Source organism: Rhinolophus ferrumequinum, chromosome 21 (assembly GCF_004115265.2).
Source record: "Rhinolophus ferrumequinum isolate MPI-CBG mRhiFer1 chromosome 21, mRhiFer1_v1.p, whole genome shotgun sequence".
In the NCBI taxonomy this organism is placed as follows: Eukaryota; Metazoa; Chordata; class Mammalia; order Chiroptera; family Rhinolophidae; genus Rhinolophus; species Rhinolophus ferrumequinum.
Window position 1 is genome coordinate 26836904 of NC_046304.1, and position 25445 is coordinate 26862348.

General features: G+C 35.5%; 1 protein-coding gene and 1 non-coding gene across 7 annotated transcripts in view; one reads left to right on the plus strand and one right to left on the minus strand.

Moving 5' to 3' along the window:
• Positions 1 to 1945: 1945 nt before the first annotated feature.
• TRIM37 (tripartite motif containing 37) overlaps positions 1946 to 25445 on the plus strand; it is a 164403-nt gene continuing 140903 nt past the window's right edge. For all 6 annotated transcript variants that reach the window (XM_033091886.1, XM_033091885.1, XM_033091887.1 and 3 more), the window contains exons 1-9: positions 1946 to 2026; positions 3776 to 3877; positions 9590 to 9630; positions 11298 to 11414; positions 14442 to 14529; positions 16314 to 16436; positions 17826 to 17949; positions 18774 to 18841; positions 24563 to 24687. In XM_033091886.1, coding sequence (XP_032947777.1) covers positions 2006 to 2026; positions 3776 to 3877; positions 9590 to 9630; positions 11298 to 11414; positions 14442 to 14529; positions 16314 to 16436; positions 17826 to 17949; positions 18774 to 18841; positions 24563 to 24687 — 809 coding nt within the window. In that variant the 5' untranslated portion in view covers positions 1946 to 2005. The remainder of the gene's footprint in view (positions 2027 to 3775; positions 3878 to 9589; positions 9631 to 11297; positions 11415 to 14441; positions 14530 to 16313; positions 16437 to 17825; positions 17950 to 18773; positions 18842 to 24562; positions 24688 to 25445) is intronic.
• LOC117014192 (small nucleolar RNA SNORA72) lies at positions 9882 to 10015 on the minus strand. The gene has a single exon (XR_004421481.1). It is a non-coding gene; the product is annotated as a small nucleolar RNA SNORA72 (small nucleolar RNA).

Consider the following 25445-nt stretch of genomic DNA (forward strand, 5'->3'; position numbering starts at 1 on the left):
AATCCCGATATATGGACTGTTTTGTGTTCTCCACCATGAATCATTTCCACAAAGTGACAGCCGATATTACCAACCACCTGGGTTCAAGGAGCCGATTTTCCCGATTTCCTGACCAACTTTTCTCGGGATTTGGAAAAACGAAAAAAATTCCTGAGAACAGGTGGGAATTGCCGCCTGTAAACCCTAATTCTAGCTGTGTGACTCTGAGCAAATCACTTAACTTCTATGTGCCAGGATGGTTGCGAAGCACAATGAGATATTTGGGTTTGATACTTAATCCTTCAATAAATTATATTTCCATACACAAAAATGAGGTATTGAAAAGACTAGGAAAAATGCATCAAATGTTAGTTATGTAGGTTATAGAGTTATTTAGTATAATTTTAAAAATTTGTGGAGTATTTCTCCATTGACAAACTTACAATAGCTGACAAACAGGGTTGGGAGAGTATCTGCAGTTAAAATTGTCCTGTCTAGTTTGAATATTTCAAGAAGAGAAAGCCCCCCTTTTTTAAATTACAGAAAAATAAGTCACACCATAGTAACATTAAGTTTCTCCAGTACTCAGGCAATTAATATTAAGGAAGTTCCTGTCCATAAATTTTGGTGAAAGAATTTTTCAGTCACAGATTAATCTTCCTAAAATATCTTTGTCCATGGCTCACGTAGTTAAAAATGTTGCCTACTACTTGTAAATGAAAGCCCAAATGCCTTGATATTCAAGAACTTTCTAGGTTATTGTTGTTTCTCTACACCTGCATTCTAGGTTAGGCTAAGTCTAATAGTTTGCAACAAACCAGAAAGGAAAAAAATAAATTCAAATTAAGAATTTGACGCACATCCTTTGTCTCAACCTTCAATTCCTGCAAATACTTGAATACCTATGTTACGCTAGAAAACTAGAAAGCAGTCACCAATATAGGCAAGCTGAATACAGGTGATACCCTTTGACACCTCCCATAGTCTCACAGAGACAGCGCTATCTCAAGTGGCAAGAAATGCAAGATGAGGTGAATGAAGTGTGTGCGTTTAATGTCTACACAATCTGGTTCCGTCATCCCACCCCGAGATGAGAAACTATACTGCTCTAGCCACAATCTGGAGCTTTGCTTCGATGTTGCAGCGGAAGTCTTAAAAAATCTGAGACAGCTTCCTCCCGGAAAAAGGACCACTAGTCAGGAAGCCTCTGCAACAGTTTCTTAAAAGGCGGGTAACAGCAGCCTAGTCATCGAGAAGGGTTGTTGAAAGCGCGGATATCGTGGGGCCCCACCCTAGCATCACGAAGTCCGAATACCTAGGGGTGTGGCTCCGGAGTTCGCGTTTTCTACAAGCATTCCAGCTGGCCCCACTGGCGCGCAAAAGTTTGAGATCAGTGGAGCACCGCCTCCCCTGAAGGGGCGGGGCGCAGCCCAGCGCCCAGCTCTCCGCCGCCTGCGCTAGCCTGGGGTCGGAGGCACGCAACAATGCTGCAGCGAGCTTCCAAATCTCGTGTGCGCCCCCGCACCGCGGGAACTAGGTGCCAGCCTCTCCGTTCCCCTAACGCAACGTCTTGTGCGCATGCGCGCCAGCGCCTTCCCGCGCCGCCTCCAGCTGCCCTGGTTACCGTTGGTGTTTGTGAATTTCCTGCAGCGCCTATTTAAGCTGGAGACCAGTGCCGCGGGGCTTCGGGCGCAGTTCGACACGCGCGCGCCCGCCATCGTCACGTGGGCCGAGGCTGCCTTGCGGTCGCTGGCGGGCTGCTGAATCCCGAGGAGGGAGCTGCGGCCACTGATCGCCCTCCCACTGCGCCCTAGGGCGGGCGCGCGGATAAAAATGGCGAAGTGGGGGTAGCTGGTGCCGAACCCGAAGCCATGGGGCGCACAGGTGGGGCGGTCGTCGGAGCCCCCTGAGGTGGGCGCCGGGCTGTACTCCGCTGCGATTTGACCTGGTGACCTCGCGTCGGCGCCTAATAGGTCAGACCACGGACTCTGCCGGTCGCCGAGGTCCCCGCCGAGAGTCGGAGGCAATGGATGAACAAAGCGTGGAGGTGAGGGTGGTTGAGGAGGGTGGTGGTTAGTCTCCCCTACCACCTCCTGAGAGTTCTTTAATCGGGACGCCTGGCCCTAGTCCTATCTTTGTTAGGGCATCCTACCCCGCCGCTGCCGCTGCCGCTCCGGAGAGGGCTGGCCAGGTGCGAAGGGCGCTGTGTTCTGCAGCCCTCCAAGTGGTTGCGCCCTGACCGTTCCCGCAGTCAGGTGGTACCTACCCTGGAGTTTTCAGGTTTTCTTGGCACTGGTACTCATCCCCACGGGGTATTTGCAAACACAGCCTGTGCAGAGCAAAACTGCAAATTCATTAGATGGACGTGCCCTGCCACTCAACCAGTTTTTGCCAGTGGATGCGCAGATCCAAGTCTCCCTCCGAATGGGTGATTATGCCTCCCAGGGTACATTTTGCAGACTTCTGCCCTTCCTAGATTGAATGAGGGTATATATACTCTTAATTATCTTACTTGGTTGTAGCTTGCCAGAACAACCTATATCCTCTCTCTCTCTCTCTCTCTATCTCTATCTCTATCTCTATCTCTATGTATTTTTTTCTTTTTATATTTGAGCCCTGTAAGCTGTGATTTCACATGGTTGGGATGATTACGTAAAGGCTAGGGACATTAAGCAAAGATTGATTATTTGACATAATTATATAATAATTGTCAAATTTTGAACTTTCCAGATACTAAAATATTAAATCGTTGCTTCTTAGTAAGGGCAACTGTATGACTGGGCATTCCACTTGAAACTAGTTCACCCAGTGTTCTTGTCCTACCCGTCAGCGCCTGCTCCTCACAGGTTCTTTGGCCCTGCAGTTATGATTAGGCTCATGAATAATTTTCTCCTTAATTCCTCATGTGAAGGTATTATAAAAGTTTGATAACTTTACCTTTTAGGAGAGTTTAATTTTCCTGGAATGGAGTAAAAATAAATGAGGGTACTGTAAAAATAAAACAGATAATAACCTATATTTAATTGTATCTTTTCTTGTCAGTTACTTCCTAAATTGATTCATCTGAGGCTTGCAAAGATAATACTGTTCTATTTACATAATTTATTTTTTGTTTTGAAAGCATTGCTAAAGCTGCCGCCAAATTTTCAATAGGACCAGAATGTCAGTCTCAAAGAAGTAGCTAGTTGGTTGCAGCATCAGGGCAGAAATTTGAATTTCTGGATTCTGGATTAGTTTCTTGATCAAAGTACACTGCTATTAGGATACATATCTTTTTAAAACTTTTGTAAACTATAAAGGTAACTCATTCCCCTAGGGGAATTGTGGAAAAAGGTAAAAGTTCATATCGTTAATTTAATTATATAGTTTGCCTTTTTTTCCTTACTGTTATACATCACAAGCATTTTTTCTGTATCGTTAAATAAATCAAGAAATATTTGTAGTGACTGTGTTACAATCTATGTTAACTGCCATGGACATTTGGGCTATGGCCAGATTCTTGCGGTTATAATTAATGATTCAATGAAAATATTTGTGCATAAGTCTATCTTTGCATTTCATATTCTTTCCTTAAAATGGAACCATTGTGAAGCTTAGAAAAAAGGAAGCACTTTTTCCAGGAGATGTTTTAAGGTACCCTGGACCTTGACTAACCAAGTCCTGATATGGAATGTAGTTAAAACTGAGTTATCAGCCAAAAATAAATGTTAATGTCAAGTAAATTATTTTAAGCATGCTTTTTACTTTTGATTCAATAGCCTAATATGGTGGACTTTACATCTTTCATTATTTTCAGAGCATTGCTGAGGTTTTCCGATGTTTCATTTGTATGGAGAAATTGCGGGATGCTCGCCTGTGTCCTCATTGCTCCAAGCTTTGTTGTTTCAGCTGTATCAGGGTAAGTTGTATGATTTTGCATGCATTTAATATATGTAGGATATATTGTAAAAGTTAGCTGTTTCCTTTATCTTTTCCTTATTTTACATTTTGTGCTCTTTTTAAAAAATGTCTTAAATGAATGTTCCTTAATAGGGAGACCATCAATGCATATTGCTTAATATTATGGAGATGAATAACCATCAAGGGATAACTGCCATGAAATGTCTGGAAACCAAAGCTCACTGTAACTTATAGTATATTTACATTATTAAATCACTGTATATATTTAACTCACTATATATATTTAACAAGTACTTAACAAAGTGCTTGCCTGTATTGTGTTTGGGGTTGAGGGATACAAGATCAATGACTAAGTGCCTGCCCTGAAGGAGCTTAAATCTAATTGAGAGAATGGCCTTTGTGTTTATATTGAAGAGTGTGTCATAAAGAGGCATAAAATGCTATGAGACTCAGGAGGGAGAATTTATACTTGTTTGATGGGTAAGATGGAAAAAATCCTAGTAATGGGTTCAAAGGCAAAGAATAAAATCTTATAATCTTCTTAGAGAGGAATATAGTCCAGTGGCTTTAAAACTTGAATGCAGGTGAACTCCTCAAAGAATGCTTAAGATGTAAAACAGAACTTATTTTGGTTGTGTATGAGGATTCAATAGCACATCTACAGACCGCAGTTGAAAACTGCCCTGCCCACATTACTCTTAGTAGATTATTTCCTTTCCTGAGAAAATTAAAGCCATCTAACATGCTCTTCACCTCAGAATTTCTCTGTGGTTCCTTATTTCTGCGGAAGGAAGATAAATACCCATTTGTGAAGAGCAGTAGTTCTAACATGAAAATCATTTGCTTCCGGTCACACAGCTAGTAAATGGTGGAGCTGAATTTGTTGAACCCAGGAAGTTTGGCTCTGGAACCTGTGTTCTTTGCCACTACACCATGTGCAGAACTAATTTATAAACTATGCTAATTCTCCCACTTACAAGCTGAGACTCAGTCTTTCTTAGCTTTGTTTCCTCAGCTCTAGAATGTGAATAACAAGACCTTCATAGGATGGTTGTGGCATTGCATGAGATAAGCTAAAAAGTAATTTAGAAAGTATAAAATATTATCTTTATAAGGTGTTGTATTATTCTATTGTTAAAGTAGCAACTGATACACATATCTTTATTTATGTTTCATAAATGGTGAAACTGAAGCTAGAGAAATTAAGTAATTTGCCTCTCACTAGTTAATTAAGTGGTAGAGGCTGGATGTGGACTCAGCTCTTTTGATGAAGGTTCAGTATACATACATATGACCTTTGATTATTACCTTATACCTCATCGATTCTTCATTTCACGTTACGTCTTCTTCTTCCTGCTCCTTAAAGTCATATATTTCTTAAATATTGCTGCTGTAATTCTCTATTCTGAGGTTTCTGGGAAAATTTTGTCTACTTTAGGAAATTTGATTTACTCTCGCAGGTTTAAGTGTCACCTCTGTGTGTATGGCTCCTAATCTATTCCTTTAGCGTTAGCGTTAATTCCTTCACCTATAAATGTCTTATCTGATTGTCCTTCCAGCATCTTCAGCTTTTTTACAGATCAAATTCTTCCTGTTATTTTCTCAAATTGACTCTTTTGACTTCTTTCTTTTTGTTCTATTCTGCCAGTCACTCAACCTTAAAAGCTCTTACACTATGATTTTTTAAAAAGTTTTCAATGTCTTTTCTTAGCTTTTTTTTTTCCCCTAACTTTTATTTATAAGTGTGTTTTTCCAGGACCCATCAGCTCCAAGTTAGGTAGTTCTTTCAATCTAGTTGTGAAGGGCGCAGCTTACAGTGGCCCAGGTGGGGCTCGAACCAGCAACCTTGTTGTTAAGAGCACCGCACTCTAATCAACTGAGCTAACCGGCCACCCAACACTAATGATTTTTAAGTCCTGGCAGTTAACCACTATTGTTTCTGTCTGTCTTAGTTTGGCTAGTCTAAGCACCTCATATAAATGCAATCGTAGAAGATTTGTCCTTTTGTGTTTATTTCTGGGCTCTGTCCAGTACCAGTTTCCTATTTCTGTCCAGTACCAAATTGTTTTGATTACTGTAGCTTTGTAGTAAATTTTGAAATCAGGAAATTCAAGATTGTTTTGGCTATTTGGAATCCCCTGAGATTGTTTGCTTTTATCTCTTCTTTTTTGTTTTCTTTTTAGTCTTTGTTCATTTGGGGTCCCTTGAGGTTCCATTTGAATTTTAGATTGGGTTTTTCAACTTCTCTAAAATGCACCATTGGGTTTTTTTAAATAGAAATTGCACTGATTCTGTAGATTGCTTTGGGTAGTATTGCGATCTTGACAATATTAAATCTTTCAATCCGTAAATATGGGATGTCTTTCTGTTTATTTAGGACTTTTTACTTCCAGCAATGTTTTGTAGTTTTCCATGTACAAACCTTTCAACTCCTTGATTAAATTTATTCCTAGGTGTTTTCATCTTTCTGATGCTATTGTAAATGTATTTTCATTTCCTCTTTGGATGCTTTGCTTTTATATTGCAATGCAAGTGTTTTTTGTGCATTGATTTTTGTATCCTGGGACTTTGGTGAATTTATTAGCTTTAATGGTTTTTTTGTGAAATCTTTAGGGTTTTCTACATATAAGATTATGTCAGTGCAAACAAATAATTTTACTACTTTTCCATTTTGGGTGCTTTTTATTTGTTTTTCTTGCTTAATTCCTATGGCTGAAATTTTTGGTAGTATGTTAACTAGAAGTGTTAAAAGCAGGTATCCTTGTCTTTCCCCTAAGCGTAAGGGGAAAATTTTCAGTCTTAACCATTGAATATGATGTTTGCTGTGGTTTCGTTAAATACGGGCTTTATCAAATTGAAGAAGTTTCATTGTATTCCTATTTTCTTGAGTTGTTTTTATCATGAAAGGATATTAGATTTTGTCAGATGCCTTTTCTTTATCAGTTGAGAGGATTATGTGTTTTTTCCCTTCGTTTTATTAATGTGATGTATTACACTGAATGATTTTTGTATGACGAACTATCCTTGCATTCCAGGAATAAATCCCACGTGGTCATGTTGCAAAATCAAAGAAACTTGAGCTCAGTCACTTGTCTAGTATCTCGTGGTTAGTAAGTGCCAGAGCTAGCAATCAGACTGAGGTCTGAATACTTTCTAAAACTTGTGATTCTTCCATTTAATGAGAGAGACTGATTTTTCATTTAAATGTGGAGGAATTGCTATAATGATGTTTCTATAATACTACTTGTGCATTAATATTGTTTACTGTTTCTTACCTTTGGTTTTGGTTTGGAAGAAACATTGTTTTTCCCAAAGTATTAAAATTGCCATATTTATTTTGTGATTAAGTTAGATTATGAAATACAAGGTAAAAATGCCACATATATTCAGAGAAGGGAAAGGCTACTAGCCTGGGATAAGCAGAAACGTCTCATGGACATAATCAATGGACATTCCCATGTGCCAGCACATTGAGGGAGGGACTGGATAAGCAAATACACAAACATGATGCCAAGAATGGTATATACTGTGTTTCCCCAAAAATAAGACCTAACCGGAAATTAAGCCCTTGCATGGTTTTTCAGGATGACATCCCCTGAACATAAGCCCTAATGCATCTTTTGGAGCAAAAATTAATATAAAACCTGGTCTTGTTTTCGGGAAAACATGGAATTGCAGTAGTAAGCCTGTTTGGAAGGGAGGAAAATATTAAAAATTATGATCTGGTCACTTCATATCGTGATCCCAAATTTTATAGAGCTTACAGTCTATCATAGGAGGGGAGATGAACAAATAAGTCAGTGTAATAATGTGTTATAAGCAAATGAAGAGGGAAGTATAGATTGCTGTGGTAGAGCATGGCAATGGTATCTAAAATAGTCTGTAGTGAGTCATGGAAAGCTTTCAGGAGAAGTGACATATAAATTGAAATCTAAAGGATGAATAGGAATAACCCAGTTGAAGAGATGTGTTGACATATATCCTGGGCAGAGAGAGACCAGACATATTTAAAGGCTTAATCTTGCTGGGTCCCTTAGGGTGAGGTAGAAGAGGAGGTTAGGGTGGTGTGGGGTGAGATCAGCCCTGGAGGGGTGCTATGACTTTAGCAGAGCATTGTTTCAGGGGAAGAAACCTGACCCAAATCTTGTTTGCCAAGGGACCAAAGAAATACTTTTCAAGGTTATTAAGAATGGAGGAGGGGCCGGCCTGGTGGCTCAGGCGGTTGGAGCTCCGTGCTCCTAACTCCGAAGGCTGCCGGTTCAATTCCCACATGGGCCAGTGGGCTCTCAACCACAAGGTTGCCGGTTCAACTCCTCGAGTCCCGCAAGGGATGGTGGGCAGCGCCCCCTGCAACTAAGATTGAACAGGGCACCTTGAGCTGAGCTGCCTCCCGGATGGCTCAGTTGGATGGAGCGTGGGCTCTCAACCACAAGGTTGCCAGTTCGATTACTCGACTCTGGCAAGGGATGGTGGGCCGCGCCCCCTGCAACTAGCAGCGGCAACTAGACCTGGAGCTGAGCTGCACCCTCCACAACTAATACTGAAAGGACAACAACTTGAAGCTGAACAGCACCCTCCACAACTAAGATTGAAAGGACAACAACTTGACTTGGAAAAAAGTCCTGGAAGTACACACTGCTCCCCAATAAAGTCCTGTTCTCCTTCCCCAATAAAATTAAAAAAAAAAAAAAAAAAAAAAAAAAAGAATGGAGGAATCCTTTTCCATCTATTTTCTTTTTCTTCCAGCTTTATTTATTTATTGGGGTGAAGTACCTTTCCCCCCAATATCTTTAATCTTTTATTGTCCTTTACGGTTTCCTTGGGAATTTTATTTCTCGATTAATTATTTGACATTAGGTAAAAGCTTATGTTGTTTTATAGAAGTGCAAAGGGATAAATGGAAGTATCAGATACTGGGAATGCATAGGTGTAGAATTGCCTAATTAGTCATTTACCTCTGAACCTATTTACCAATCTATTAGAACATAAAATATTTAACCATAAAGTTGTTTTTGGAAAGGTATTCAGAAAATGTTAGCATCTCCTTTGCATAAGGTGTAAAACTCCTCCCTCTCCAGTAATAATTAAAACTATTAAGTTAATAGAATTGGAGGTTTAGTAGAGACATTATTTTCTTGTAAAACCTTTTTATAATTATGAGGAAACCAAGTTATATAGATGTTTAAGTTACTGAACTATAGAACTCTTCGAAGACATAAAAAAGGTTTTGCTCTATTGCTTATTCATGTTTTAGGTCTAATTTGTATATACTTCAAAATTAGTTTGCTTTTCTAAAAAGGAATATAGTAGTAACTTAAATTTCCTTAGGGATTTTATAATAGGTTAGTTAGAAGTAAATCATCACTGTAGTTTATTTTTGGAGATGGTGATGCTACTATCATCATTATTTTTGTGAGGATTATTCACATCTTCCCTGTAAGATCCAGATAGTCCTAGGATCACTTTCTTTCCTATGAGAGAATAGCTTCTAAACTATTTTGGAATTAGTTCTGTCCCTTTGAAAGTTTGTCCAGGTCACGATAATAAGAGGGAGACAATAGATTGCTTCCTGTTTCTATAAGTATCTCTATAATTAATGCAGGCACTAGAGAGTTAAACTCATTAAATTTGATATATAAGTATTCAGTATGTACAAATTAAAGTAATGGTGTTTCCGCAATCAAAAATCTAATTTTTTTTGTCTCCTTAGCGCTGGCTGACAGAGCAGAGAGCTCAGTGTCCTCATTGCCGGTAAGTGTTTTGTTACGATTATTTGTGAATTGAAAAAATAATGTGATGGAGTCAGGGTGTGCCCTAGTACTCATAAAAATCTTTAGGCAATCTGCTGCTACATTTCTCCTGTTTGAATACAGTTGAAAAGAAAATAAGTAATCTGTATAGATATGACAGTGCAAAAGAATCTAATTTGTCTGACTTAGAATTATGTAGAATGCATTACATTGTTTACCTTCTTTTAGAAGATCATTGTGTAGCTTCTTTTTTTTTATAACCAGCATTTGTAAAACCAGACCTAGGGAGAGAACTAGGTCTGGGGACATATGCTCGGTCTTAATATAGCAAATGTTGTAGCTTTTAACTTACTTTTTATAATTAAAAGAAATTAAAAATATTTCTGGTTTAAAAAATCCAGATAGAGTAGATTTTATATATATAAATAACAAGTCGTCTGATTCTGTTACTCCCCATCTAATGTTTTCATGAAACAACACTTTCAGAAGAAATTATAGATCTGGTATCTACTCTTCTAAACATTTTTCTGTGTGTATACTGATATGTATACACATACATTTTTTCTTAAAAGACAGATGTTACTCTGTTTTGCTGTTGGCTTTTTTTTTCATGTAAAATACAGTGGCACCTTTCTTGATGGTATTTATGCATTTAAAAAATGTTTGAATCTATTATGTGATTATACATTGATTTATTTATGCTTCTATTGAGAGACATTTAGATTGTTTCCACTTTTGTTTATTTCAAATAATGATGCCAGATTGCATTGAAGGAAATGTTTTTACCATTTTACATTCTTAAGAAAAGACATGAAAGTGTCTTTTCCTCACATCCCTGCCAGTACTGTGTATTAACAATCTATCATTTTTTTTTGGTCATTTTGCTAAGTAAAAAATGGTATCTCGTTTTTAATACGCTTTTTAAAAAATAATTGAAATTGAGCATCTTTAGAAATATTTTTAGCCATTCGTATTTCTTTTTGTTCTAAACTACTCTTCACTTTGCCAGCCTATTTTTCTTCATTTATTAATTTTTTTCAGATTAATTTTTAAGAAGACCTACCCTATGAAGTAATGATGGAAATGTTTTATAGCTTTGCCATCCAATTCGTTAGCCACTAGCTACATGTGGCATTTGAGCATTTGAAATATATCTGGTTTGATTGTGTAATGAAATTTTATTTTTTTAATTTCAATTCATTTGAATTTTAATTTGAAGTCGCATGTGGCTATTGGCTATCCTTTTGGACAGTACAGCTTTAGACTAAGGAATTAAGAAATCAGTCTGTACTCTGAATTGCCAATGTGTTTTGTTTTTTTTTTTGTAAGTCATACATTAATGTAAAAATAAGTCACAAAGCATACTTTTCATTGTGTCTTTGTTATTTTAATAGTAATAAGGTATGAATGAATTGTGAGCTCTATTTTGAGGAATGTGTTTATTTTTTCTTGATAATTTTGTTCCAGGTTTATTGAGATGACAAAATTGTAAGATTCTTAAAGTGTACAATGTGATGATTTGATATATGTATACATTGTGAAAGGATTCCCTGCCACAGGGTTAATTAATGCATCCAGCACTTCACATATATACCTTTGGAATGTGTTTGTTTTAGGAAATAAGCTCAAATTCCTGAGTTAGAATATATGTATATATCTTTTTTCCAGGGCTCCACTCCAGCTACGAGAATTAGTAAATTGTCGTTGGGCAGAAGAAGTAACGCAGCAGCTTGATACTCTTCAACTCTGTAGTCTCACCAAACATGAAGAAAACGAAAAGGACAAGTACGTCCTCAAGTTCTGTGTTCAAGTATTTCATAGATTTTACCATATGTTATTTTAGTGAAACTCTTTGAAAGTTTTCTTTTAGTTTCATAGGTGAACACTTAGGTATTTTTCTTCTGGCATGGTATGGATATCACTATTTAGAAAGAACGTTCTAACTCTTGATTGGCTTCTTTTATTAGAGTCTTCCATAAAAGGAGTGGAACTACCAGTTTGCTAATCCACTAATCTCTCTTCTGTGCCTCTTGATGTGTACTGGTTCCCCCTGGGTTTGCTGAAGATGCATATAAGCCATTGATTAAGAATTATTCTGATAAATTTCCTGTATTATAAAAGCTATCTTCTAAGTTTGGTGGTGTGGAAATCATGCTAAATGAGCTTCCAGACCATATCTAATATGATTGTTTCTTCATTATTTTATTTCCTATTTGATACTTAGATTACTTATGAGAATATAAAATGTAGACCTAATTAGGTAATTTCTCTAAATTCAGTGTACTTCATTAGTGAAAAGCTTTCTAAAAAATGCAACTATGTCTCCTTGAAAGGCAAGAGAAAACTTAAAAAACATTTTTTTTATTGTAGTCAAGTACATACAACACAAAATTTACTATCTTCACTATTTTAAGTGTACAATTCAATAGTGTTAGGTATATTCACATTGTCGTACAACTCATCTGCAGAACTTTCTCATCTTGCAAACCTGAAGCTCTCTGCCCATTAAACAATAACTCCCAGTTTCACCTCGCCCCAGCCCCTGGCAACCATATTTCACTTTCTTTTTTTATGAGTTTGACCACTCTAGATACTAATATAACTGAAATCATCCGGTGTTTGTTTCTTTGTGACTGTCTTCCTTCACTTAGTGTAATGACCTCAAGTTTCATCTATGTTGTGGCATAGATGTGGCAATTTCCTTCCTTTTAAAGGCTGAGTAATATTCCACCGTGTGTATATTTAATATATCCATTGATCTATCGATGGACATATGGATTGCTTCTACTTTTTGGCTGTTGTGAATAATACTGCTGTGAACATGGGTGTTAATATATTTTGAGGAACTGCCATACTGATTTCCATGGTGGCTGTACAATTTCACGTTCGTACCTACGTTCTTGCCAACACTTGTTTTCGGGTTTTTTTTTTTTTTTTTTTTTTTTTAAAGATTTTATTGGGGAAGGGGAATAGGACTTTATTGGGGAACAGTGTGTACTTCCAGGCCTTTTTTCCAAGTCAGGTTGTTGTCCTTTCAGTCTTAGTTGTGGAGGGCGCAGCTCAGCTCCAGGTCCAGTTGCCCGTTGTTAGTTGCAGGGGGCACAGCCCACCATCCCTTGTGGGAGTGGAACTGGCAACCTTGTGGTTGAGAGAACGCGCTCCAACCAACTGAGCCATCCGGGAGCTCAGCGACAGCTCAGCTCAAAGTGCCATGTTCAATCTTAGTTGCAGGGGGCGGAGCCTACCATCCCTTGCGGGACTGGAGGAGTTGAACTGGCATCCTTGTGGTTGAGAGCCCACTGGCCCATGTAGGAATCCAACCGGCAGCCTTCGGAGTTAGGAGCATGGAGCTCTAACCGCCTGAGCCACCAGGCCGGCCCGTTTTCCGTTTTTTTGATGATAGCCATTCTTCATAATAGGTGTGAGGTGTACTATCTTATTGTGGTTTTGATTTGCATTTACCTGATGATTAGGATGTGGAGCATCTCTCTATATGCTTGTTGGCCATTTGTATATCTTTTTTGGAGAAATGTCTGTCCAAGTCCTTTGCTCATATTTTGATCAGGTTTTTGTTTCGGGGTTGTTTTTTGGGGCGGGTTGTGTTGAGGGAGTTCTTTATAGATTTTGTATATTAACTCCTTATCAGATATATGATATGCAAATATTTTCCCTTATTCCATAGATTGTCCTTTTACTCTGCTGATCGCGTCCTTTGATATACAGAAATTTTTAGTTTTGATGCAGTCCAGTTTATGTATTTTTACTTCTGTTGCCTGTGCTTTTGGTTTCATATTTAAGAAACCATTGCCAAATCCAATATTATAAAGCTCTTCTACGTTTTCTTCAGGAGTTCTATAGTTTTAGGACTTATGTTTTAGGTCTTTGATTCATTTTGAGTTAAATTTTGTATATGCTATAAACTAATGGTATTTGTCTGCTAGGGTTGTCATAAGAGTACCACAGACGGGATGACTTAAACACTAGAAACTTAATTTCTCACAGTTTTGCAGGCTCTACGTCCAGGATCAAGGTATTGTCATGGTTGGTGACCTTTCCTTGACTTGGATATGGCTCCTTCTGTGTCCTTACAGGGCCTTTCTTTGTACACCCCGGGCGTCTTTTTCTCTTCTTGTAAGGACGTCATTTCTGTTGGGTTGGGACTCTACGCTTATGATCTCATTTAACACAATCTCCTTAAAGGCCCTATCTCCAAATACAGTTACATTAGGGCTTCAGCATAGAATTTGGGGGGATAGATGCAATTCAGTTCATAACCAGGTCCATCTTCATTCTTTTCCATGTGGATATCTAGCCTAAGGGAAAACTTAAAAATTGAGTTCATTTCTCATGAGGATCTGGTATTACTTTGTGCAGTTAATCATGTGTCTTGATTATTGTTAGCGTTGGCCACATGTGAGAAAAGTATTTGTGCATGCGTACATACTCATGTAGGTATAAACACATAATCTGATTTGCCCAAAAATATAGTGGTAGGCTAGGATTTATTATCTATAGTGATGCTAGGAAATGATGTTATATTTGTACTTTGTTCAGGAACTAGTCTGTATTTTTCATGTGATTGTAAGTCCTTATAGATTAACGAAAACAATACTTTAAAAAATTGTGTTCCCATGTAATTGTTCAGTGTTAATTCACAGAAGCCGTGGAATACATTTTATATTATGTTTCCTGAGATGTAATTGTTTAAAGTTGACTAACCTGTTTGCCCAATTTTAGGAATTTGTTGAGGCAATTATTTTCCAATTTTAATTTATTTAATTTATAACCGTATTTTCTTTTCATGATATATAGATGTGAAAATCACCATGAAAAACTTAGTGTATTTTGCTGGACTTGTAAGAAGTGTATCTGCCATCAGTGTGCACTCTGGGGAGGAATGGTGAGCAGAACAAATTCAGCGTATTATTTTTAGTTAGAGACTAGAAAGCATGGAATACTTGTTTGATTTATATAAAAAATAATATTTTACTCTATTTGTAGAATGAACATTAAATGATTCTACTTTACAACAGAAGGCATTATTCCTTCTGTTATTCCAGAAAAACAACTTTTGTGGGAGATTTTGATGTAAATATTTTCTTTTAAATGAAAACCTATAAAACTTAATTCATTTGCAAATCTCTTGTAGGATTGAGGTCTTTTCTTTGGTAAAGGTCAGTTGATCTGATGTCCTGGTAACAATTTCTAATTTTGGTTTATTTAAAGTGGAACAACAGCTTGGATAGTTGTGAAAAATATGAACGCAAACACCTAGATTTTATGGTTTATTTTCCAATCTAATTCAGAAGTAGTTTTTTAAGGTAACCTAGCTTTATCAAGTCTAAAACATTCTAGTTAGTGTTCCTAGAAATAGCTTTTTATTTTACATTTGTGTTCTATTGTTTAGTTCATATTAAATTATATACTCACAGTAATAAAAGTACAGTTAGCATAAATAGGTTTGAGAATAAACATAGTAGATTCTTGGTGGAAAAAGTTGGTCATAGTGGGAGAAGTGTGTAAACATCTAGAGGTGTCTGTTAGCAATGACAGTTGATCTCTTTGGGCATCAGTTAGCATGTTTAAGAGTGAGAATGGCAGGCAAGTTGGTTGAGTAGAGCTCAATTCAGAGAGCATTCTGTTGGAATTTGAATACCAATGTGCTGACTGGAAAAAACTCAGTTCCCACAATTTAGTACTTAAATAAACAGGTTTTTTAAAAAGCAGTGTAAACATTCTTTCACATACTTCAAGTGGACATTCAAAAATCCATAGAGACCATAGCTGGCTGTTTTGGTTGAACAGGACACTTCTAATAAGAGCATATCTATTAGAGGAAATTTCTTATAATAGAAATTTCTATTTACCAATCCAGAGTATTATAAATTACAGTACTAATATTGGGGAAAAAATGGTTTTAGGTTGTTAGCTCCAAAAAATTGTTCTTTGATTACAGCTGGATTTGTGAGGCCTCTGTCTTCACAGTAATTCTTTGCAACATGAGGAAAGAGTTCATTGCTTTTGCGAATAGTGTACCATGAATCTTTTCCTTAAGAGTCTTTGTAATTTATTCAATTGTGCTATAGACGGGCAGGTTCAGAGGTTAACAAGACAGATATCAACTAGTTCTGTATTTTGTTGTTGTGGTAGATATTAGGAATAAGTAAGTGTACAGTGCTGATAAGAGTGGATAACTATAGGATCTGACTGTGTAAGCTTGAGCTAAGCTCAAGTAGGAGTTAAGATGTGGAGAGTTGGAGGAGGGAAGATGAAGGAGAATTACTTTTGAATAAGTAGAAGTTACTCTTGGAAAGGCCTGGTGGGAAGAAGTTTAAGGATGTAGAAGAAGGCTGGTGCTGACCAAGAGAAGAGTGGCAATTAAGGTTGTGTCACATGCTCTGGGCCATGGTTAAGGATTTTGGTTCTTTTTAATGGGTGAAGATTTTTAGATAAGTATAAATATTTTGCTAAATACCTTTATCCACAGTTGAAGGATTTCCTACCTGGGCCAAGTGATTTTAGAAAGCTCGGGCTTGTTTTAACAAAGTAAATGCAACCAGAAAAATAAAATTCATTTGGAAATATTTACCAGTTTATTAGTACCCATAAACTGTTAATAAAGGAACGTAAATGCAGATGAGTTATTTGAAAATGGTCTAAAACTACTCTTACTAATTTGAACAGCACGGTGGACATACCTTTAAGCCTTTGGCGGAAATTTATGAGCAACATGTTACTAAAGTGAATGAAGAGGTAGCCAAACTTCGTCGGCGTCTCATGGAATTGATAAGCTTAGTTCAAGAAGTGGTAAGACAACTACTAAAAGATCATTATCCCTTTTACAGTCTATATTATATAGTTTCATAATATAGATCAATTAGATGTTGAAGTCAAGATTTGAAAATTCCAGGATATATTTATACTCAGTCTCACCAAGTTCAGACTAGCTGAGGAATTTGGATCCAAAACCCTGGTCTATTCTGCAGTTGGAGCCAACGAAGTGCCTCTTTTTATGTAGAGATAGAGGATCGATTAATGAGTTAAATAAGCCTGTTTGCTATAGAGTCAACATTGATTTTTACAAAGTTATTAAGTCATTCATTCTTTGGATCCCCGGCTTTTGGGAGTTTCTGTTACCAAGGAATGAATTATTTCTAATGTTCTAAATTAGAACCCTGCAGAATTGAAAGTAATATTTAACACTACTCTTCAGCTACTGTATGGGTCAAACAGCCATTTACCATTTATAATATTATTTCTATGTGAAAATGCAATAAACTTTCAAACATTTCAATACGAAATATACTTTTGGGATATTTTTTGTTTAAAGTTGCCAGAATGACAATTGCTATTAAAGAGGTTTGCAGACCACTCTTAAGATGTTTTCATTTTACCCCTTCAGTAATCAAGATCCAGATCATCATTTACAACATTCTTTATGTAGAAAGTCGTGTTTTTGAGTTACATGTATGCTATCTACAAAATCATTTTGGAATGTAAACGAGTGAGATGGTTTATATTTGGTCTTCATCTTGCTACCTTTCTTTTCTATTTTCTCTTGGCAATATTATAATTTGGTCATTAGGGAGAGTGTACTAGGTTGAGATTATCACCACTTGTATTTATGAGAATAGGTATAGGAAAGATTGCATTTTATATTCTGCAGTATGCTGTTACAAAATCTATGTGTACTCGGCAATCTTTAAAAAACCTATTTTTTTCCTTTTTGTGCTTAGTTCTGAAAAAAATGAAAAACTTTGTAAACTAGCGTAATACGGCTTTTAAAAATTTTTTGTTTTAAGTTATATGATGTGAACTGGCTTTGGTATACATTTTTGTTTTTGAATGGTGGTTTCCTATCAGACATGGTTAGGGCTTTGAGTATGGGTTCTGTACATGTTACCGAAACCAATTTTTTGTAATTGCATATCTTTGTGTTTATTGTTTATCTATTTATTAATTATTTATCTACTTATTGTTTATTTATTAATTGTTTACTTTTAAGAGTCTTTTTCCTGATTCAGTTCAATGTACAGTTTTTTAAAGCAATGAGTTTCCCATGACGTAGGAACAATTAAAAAGTATTAATTGGCGTATAGTGTTTAAAGAGGAAATCAATTGACTAAGAATAATTATAGTGATTAATGTCTGTTTGCTTATGTTTTAAAATTTCTTCAATTAAATTATGTTTACTAGGAAAGAAATGTAGAAGCTGTAAGAAATGCAAAAGATGAGCGTGTTCGGGAAATTCGGAATGCAGTGGAGATGATGATTGCACGGTTAGACACACAGCTGAAGAATAAGCTTATAACACTGATGGGTGAGTGTTTTTGTCTGCTGCTGGGGTACGTGGTGCTTTGAGCTTTCTTGAGTTCAATCTTTGAAGAGTAAACGTTGGTGAGTTGTTCAGGATAGGAAAAGACTGGTTTAAGAAATAAAAGTTCCACCTATTAAATGTCCCTCTATCAAATTGCATTACTCCAAATTGATATAACATTTGCTAACCTCATAGGATATGCTTCCAGCTCTTCAGACTTTGTAATTTAAAAAGAACATGATCTGATTTGGCAAGCGTTGCCTATCCGACTTTTTTTTGTCATGTAAAGCAGTTTCTTCTTTTTCTGTAATAATTCTGTAATTATAATTCCTTTATCCCTCTGTGTTTCCAGGTTCTTGAGACTATTTTCCTCTTTGGGCCTTCTTTTCAAAGAACATATCTTTTGCTGATATAAATATAAGTATCTGGCCTACATTCTTATTTTTAAGCCACAGTTACATTTTGAGGAGGAATTATTTCAGAATAGTTGATTGAGTAAAAAATTTACTTTTCTAGATCTCCATGTTCCTTTTGAAAGAATAACATTATTTATAAAGTATGTTGTCATTGTATGTTTCTTAAATGAATTTGATAGACCTAAATTGCATTTTGTCTAAAACTGTAGTTAGGGTTGGTTCTGAAATCCTCTATCAAAGCTACTACAGTATTATATTCAACCTCTTAAAGCTCTGGGAAAATTTTTTAGAGCAGCTGTAATGAAGTTTTGCTTTCTTAAAATTGCTTCCTCGTTACTGAATATGTTCAGTGAAAGCTGATTTCCTTAAACCAATGAGCCTGAGTGTTGGTATTTTGCTATTTTTAAATAGGTCAGAAGACTTCTCTAACACAAGAAACAGAGCTTTTGGAATCCTTACTTCAGGAGGTAGAGCACCAGGTAATGAAATGTTAAATGTAATAAAGTCTTTATCCATTTTTGTCCATATGCTTTAAAAAAAATTTTTTTTAATAGAGGTTATATAAGATCAAAAGATCTGGGGATCTGTGTGCCATACTGGGGATTTTTATGAAATAGCAATCAGCTGATTCTTCTCAAGTTTTCTCCCTGTGTTTGGTAACTAGATTACACTCTTTCATAAGAATGGAATTATTTTTACTGGGACTAGCACAAAGGAATCTCTAAAAGATTAAAATCTTCTGACGTTGTGACTTAAATGGTGCCTTTGAGATAGAATGGTATTGCCAATTACTTACACAGAGTGATTCTTAGTGCTAAAATTAGCATTTTTATTAATGAAATTTTAATTAAGTATCAGATAGACAGCAGGCATTGTTTTAGATATTTGGAACACAGCAGTGGGCAAAATGGGAAAAAAAATCTGTCCCCATAGAGTTTATATTTTAGATTAGGGGCAGGTGGGTGTGAAGCACATAGTGAATGAATAAATAAAATATATAGTGTCACATAAATATTTGATATATTCATCTGTCTTGAATTCAGTTTTTGGAATTCTTGAATTCCTCTCTATGCCTGATACATAGCTATCTCTTGAGATTGTTCTCTTTATTTTCATTCTGGAGATTCCCTTCACTTCTTTCTTGAGTTGAATCCCATGTTTCCTGATTCCCATGGCTTCCACTCTCTTGGTTTGCTCATTTATTTTGGCATTACATTTCCTCTTGTAGCTTTTCTAGAAGGGTAATCAGAATAAATTTTCAAGACTGTATGTCCAAAAATATTTTTGTTCAATCTTTACACTAGATTGACTGTTTGGCTGGTGTATTCAGTACATAAATATTTATTTAAATGCTCTTATTTACCCTCTTCAATACTCCCACTCATAATTGTGCATGTTGTTCCCCGATCCAGAGATTTTATTTTATCCCCTCAAGAGAATAAGCCAGCAGTCTTCTGCTAGAGTGATGTGACAAATTCAACCAGCTCTGGTGAAGTAGGGGCAGGGATCTGGGGATCTATGGTTTGTTTGTTTTTAAAGCTTTATTGTGGAATAATTGACATAAGATAAATTGTGCGTACTTAAAGAGTGTATATAATTTGGTAAGTTCTGACAAATGTATATACCCGTGAAGCCATAGTCAAGATAGTGAACATACCCATTATACCCCCACATTTCTTTGTGTTTTGTTCTCTCTCCTTTAGCTTCTACCCATGCTTCCCCCACCAGGCAACCCCCTGTGTGCTTTCTATCATTATAGATTAGTTTGCATTTTCTAGAGTTTTGTATCATTGGAATCATACACATTATGTACTCATTTTATGTCTTCTTTCATTGAGCAAAATTATTTTGTGATTCATTCATACATCAATAGTTCTTTCCTTTTTAATTGCTGAGTAGTATTCCATTGTATGTATATGCCACAGTTTGTTTTTCCATTCAACTCCTTATGGTCATTTGGGTTTCTATCCTGTTTTTGGCTTTTACAAATAATGCTGCAGAGGACATTCATGTATAAATCTATACATTCATTTCCTTTTTCCTTGGGTTCACCTAAGATGGAATGGCTAAGTGACACAAATGGTAGATAAATGATTAACTTTTTAGTAACTACCAACTGTTTTCTGAAGTGATTGTACGTATACCATTTTATATTTCCTTTGATAGTCTATGAATAGAGTATCAGTACCTCCACATCCTTGCCAACACATGAAATAGTCAGTGTTTTGAATTTGTCTATTCTCATAGGCGTGTAAATAGTATTTCATTATGGCTTTAATTTGCATTTGTCTTACAACTAATGCTGTTAAGCAGCCTTTCTTGAACTTATTTGTCATCTGTGTATCTTCTTTGTTGAGGTGTCTATTCATATCTGTTGCCCGTCATTTTATTGACTTGTTTTCTTGTTGAGTTTTGAGAGTTCTTTACATAAAGAACTGGATGTAATTCCTTTATTAGATACATGCTTTGCAGAGATTCTCTTCAAGTCTGTGGCTTGTCTTTTCATTCTCTTAAGTGTCTTGAAGAGGAGAAGTTTTTAATTTTGATGAAGTCTAAGATACCAATTTGTTCTTTTGGTGTCATAGCTAAGAAATCTTTACATAACCAAAGATCACAAAGATTTTCTCTCTGTATTCTTTCAAAAGTTTTGTAGTTTCAAGCTTTGTATTTAAGTCTAATCCATTTTAAGTTATTTTTGTATGTGAGGTATTTGATCCAAGGTGTTTTTTTGTTTTTGTATGTTTGTTTCTGTATATTGTTGTCCAGTTGTTCCAGCACTATTAATTAAAGATCAGCCTCTCTTCACTGAATTGCCTTTGCATTTTTTCCCCCCAAAATTAAATGTCCACATACATGTTGGTCTAATTTTGGACCCTATTCTGTTCCATTTGTTTGTTTGTTTGTTTGTTTGTTTATTTTCCATTACAGTGTTTTGATTACTGTATCTTTTTTAATTAAATTTATTGGGGTGACATTGGTTAGTAAAATTACATAGGTTTCAAGTGTATATTTCTATAATAAATCATCTGTACAGAGGGTGCCAAAAAAATGTATACACATTTTAAGAAAGGAAAACTGTATTAAAATTGTAATACTCAATATATACCAATAACAAAAGATGAATACCAGTCGTGTTTGACTTCTGCAATTACAAGCCGTGCTCAAAGTGGTTACCATCAATGTCCACACACTTCTGATTGCGGCGGACTACTGCTTGAGCAACACTGACCAAAGTTGTCCACTTGTATACATTTTTTTGGAACCCCTGGTATACCAAACACTGTTTTATGTACTTTACAAATAAGAGCAACTTTATTCAGATAGAATCTACATGAAAAGACTTAATTTTCTAGAAAATTGTAATTACCAAAAATGACTTAAAAAAGTATAATTTAAACCGAGGAACAGTAATTAAATTATGTTGGTAATAAGTCTGTCTCCTTCAAAGCATGTTAAATCCAGACTAGTGGAAATTTTTTACCAAATCTTTAAATATTGGTTGCTTATCATAACAGTTTTTTCTTAGAGAATACAAAAAGTATGAAAGCTAACATCTCATTCTTTGGAGAGGGATGTAACATTAATAACCAATTGGCATAAGAACATTGTAAGAAAAGAAAATTAAAGCTCAACCTTACTGTAAATATAAATGCTAAAATCTTAAATAAAATACTGGCAAATCAAAATCAGTAGGGTATTTTAAAAAACTAAACAAGAAAGCAAGATCAGGTAAGGTTAATCAAAGAAATGTTTCATTATTAGAAAAATCTCTTTGATTGTAACTCAAGAGATTAAAAGGCAAGACCACATGAATTATTCCAATATTAACATGAAAGAGCAAGGGGCCCCAAATAGACAACATATTCCTGGATTAAAAACAAAGAAGAACAGAGTTGGGGTTCTTGTTATATCTTACATCAAGACACAATATGAAGCGATAGTAATTAGGACACAGATTTTGCCATAAACACAGACAAATGGATAAGCAGAACGGTATAAAAAGCCCAGGAACAGACCCCCAGGTATGTGTGAAGACTTGATACATGATTGGAGATGGAGAAAGATAGACCCTTCAACAAATATTGACAGCAATACATGTGGGAAAATTTAATTTTAATTTTACACCATACACAAAACTCAGTTCCAGGTGGGTTAAAGACTTAAATATGAATTGCAAAATTTGGTTATTTTAGAAGAGAAAATCTTTGGTATGGGTAGAGAAAGACTTCTGAAGGCACAATAGGTGCAAAATATAAGGAGTAGTGTTTGAATGCATCAAAATTAAAAATTTTTGAACAAAAAAAATCTTCAAAAACTAGGTTGACAGTCTATGGACTTGGAAAAGATTTTTGTCATTCCTAAAACTGAATAGGAATGGTTATCTGGAATTTATAAAGAAACACAGCTCAATCATAAATAGCCAAAACAATCTCATGAAAAGTGGGCAAGGGATATGAACAGATAGTTCACAGAATTGGATGTTGAGATGACCAGTAAGAGTGAAATTTCATTGATAAACTGAAAATATAAACTGATAAATATAAGCCAAGACAACAAAATGCTATCTTTTACTCATTAGACTGGCAAAAATTAATCAGTAAAAATTTAAATGTTGACAAGAATGTACAGCAAAGGGAACTTTTACACTGCTGATGGAAACGAATCTGCAAACATTGAAGAGCAGTTTGCTACTGTCTGCTAAAAGTTGTCAGTATGCTTTAGCCAGTCCTAGAGAAACTCGAATATGTGAACAAGGAGCTGTGCACCTTCTGGGTCTTCACTCCAGAGTTATTTTTAATAATGAAAAATAGGAAGCAACCTAAATGTCCATTGATAAAGATGATAAATAAATTGTACTATATTCATGCAATGATGTCCTTTAAAATTGTTAAAATGCGTAGATTATGAATATCAGTACAATTAAATCTCAAAAACAATGTTGGTTGAAGAATATAGGCTACATGGTAATATAGCCTGATAGTATTTATGTAAAGCCTGAAAACATTCAGAGCATTGTTTATGGATGTGTATAGACACATAGTACTTGTACAAACACATGTACTATATAGTGACAATAGCGTTCAGTCAAGGAGTGAGTTACCTTTGGAGGAAGTGGGGTCAAGGAAGGATACTCACAGTATGTATTCAATAAACATTTGAATATGAGCTATAAGTATGAAGTAACTCATTGAAAAGATATAAAACCCAAGTACAGTACTCGTAATTTTTGTGACTATCATCTGTATGCCATTTGATCGTGTATTAGTTTGGTATGGCTGACATAACAAAGTACCACAGACTAGGAGGCTTAAACAAGAAAAATTTGTTTTCTACTTGTTCTGGAGGTTGGAAGTCCAGGATCAAGGTGTTGGCAGGTTTGGTTTCTCCTGAGGTCTCTCTTTGGCTTGCAAAGGGCTGCCTTCTTTTTGTGTCCTCTGAAGACCTTATTACAAAGCTGTTTCTCCTACAGCTTCATGACTGTTATAACAAACCCAGCAAAGCAAGCATAGATATTATTCCAGTTTTACATACACAAATAGGCTCTCAGAGTCATAATCAGTGTGTGGCAGAACTAGGACTTCAGACTGGTTGCCTTGAGTACAAAGTTAGTCTTAACTACTAGGTGTATTTTATTAAAGTTGGATTTTTCACTTTTTACCTTTGGCATAACTTAAAATAGTGATTCCCAAATCAGTACAAGTTAAACCTTTTTTTTTTTCAACTATAGTTGACATTTAATATTATGGTTAAAACTTTTTGTGTGCGTGTTACATCTTAACATTTCTGTGGTCCCTTGAATGCAGTTCGAGAAATCCTTGTTTGAAGGCTAACAACCTATAGGGATTTGTTTATTAATATACATAATGGCTTCACTGTAGCAGCCTAAAATATATTTGTAGTTCTTTAAAATTGGATTTGCCTTGCTGTATCAGAGAAAAATGCGTTAAAATCAAATACACTTGATGACTTTATTGTTAGAAAGGAAATAAATAAACCTAGGTTCTTTGCAGATTTTTAATTCTCAAACCCACTTTGAAAATCATTCTGTTTTCTTTATCAGCTTTTTTTTTAGTTTATAACTAAATTTTAGTTTATAACTATCTCAGTTTTTTTTTAGTTTATGAGAATAATTTTTGTTATCCTTCTTTATTAAGGATTTTTAGGTGCTAATGAATAGTAATTTTGTTTTCCTCACGCAGTTGCGGTCTTGTAGTAAGAGTGAGTTGATATCTAAGAGTTCAGAGATTCTCATGATGTTTCAGCAAGTTCATCGAAAACCCATGGCATCCTTTGTTACCACTCCTGTTCCACCAGATTTTACCAGGTATGACAGTTTTTTAACTCCGTTTTTATATGACGTTTATGTTCAAATGCATATACTTGTTTCAAAAGAATGTTGTTTTGTTAACTTCATCTTTTTTTAAGGTGCTGTTTAAAATGAGGTGGTGTAGCGAACTTTAGTTTCTGTATGTAAATCTGGTTTAAAAAAATTCTGGTGGACTTAACTATGCTTCTGAATGTAAAGAGAAGTTGATAGTGAATTACGAATTGTTTGTTTCCTGGAACTTCATCCATACAGTAGAAAAAAATATTGATCCCATTTTATTTCATCATTGTTCATTCTTTTTTTTTCTTTAGCTGATACACAATTCACATATAAGGTGTCAGGTTTATAAAATAATGATATAATATTTGTGTATGTTGTGAAATGATCACAATAAGTCCAGTTAACATTCATCACTATACATAGTTAAACATTTTTTTTCTTAGCAACTTTCAGATATGCAATACAGTATTATTAACTATAGTCACTATGCTGTACATTACATACATTCCTATGACTTATTTATTTTATAACTGGAAGTTTATACCTTTTGACCCCTTTTTAGATTCCTCATATAAGTGAGATCATACAGTATTTGCTCATACAGTATTTGTCTTTCTGTCTGACTTATTTCACTTAGCATAAAGCTCTCAAGGTCCATCCATGTTGTTTCATTTTATTTATTTATTTTTATTTATTTTTTTAAGGTTTTTTTTTTTTTTTTTTTTTTTTATTGGGGAAGGGAAACAGGACTTTAT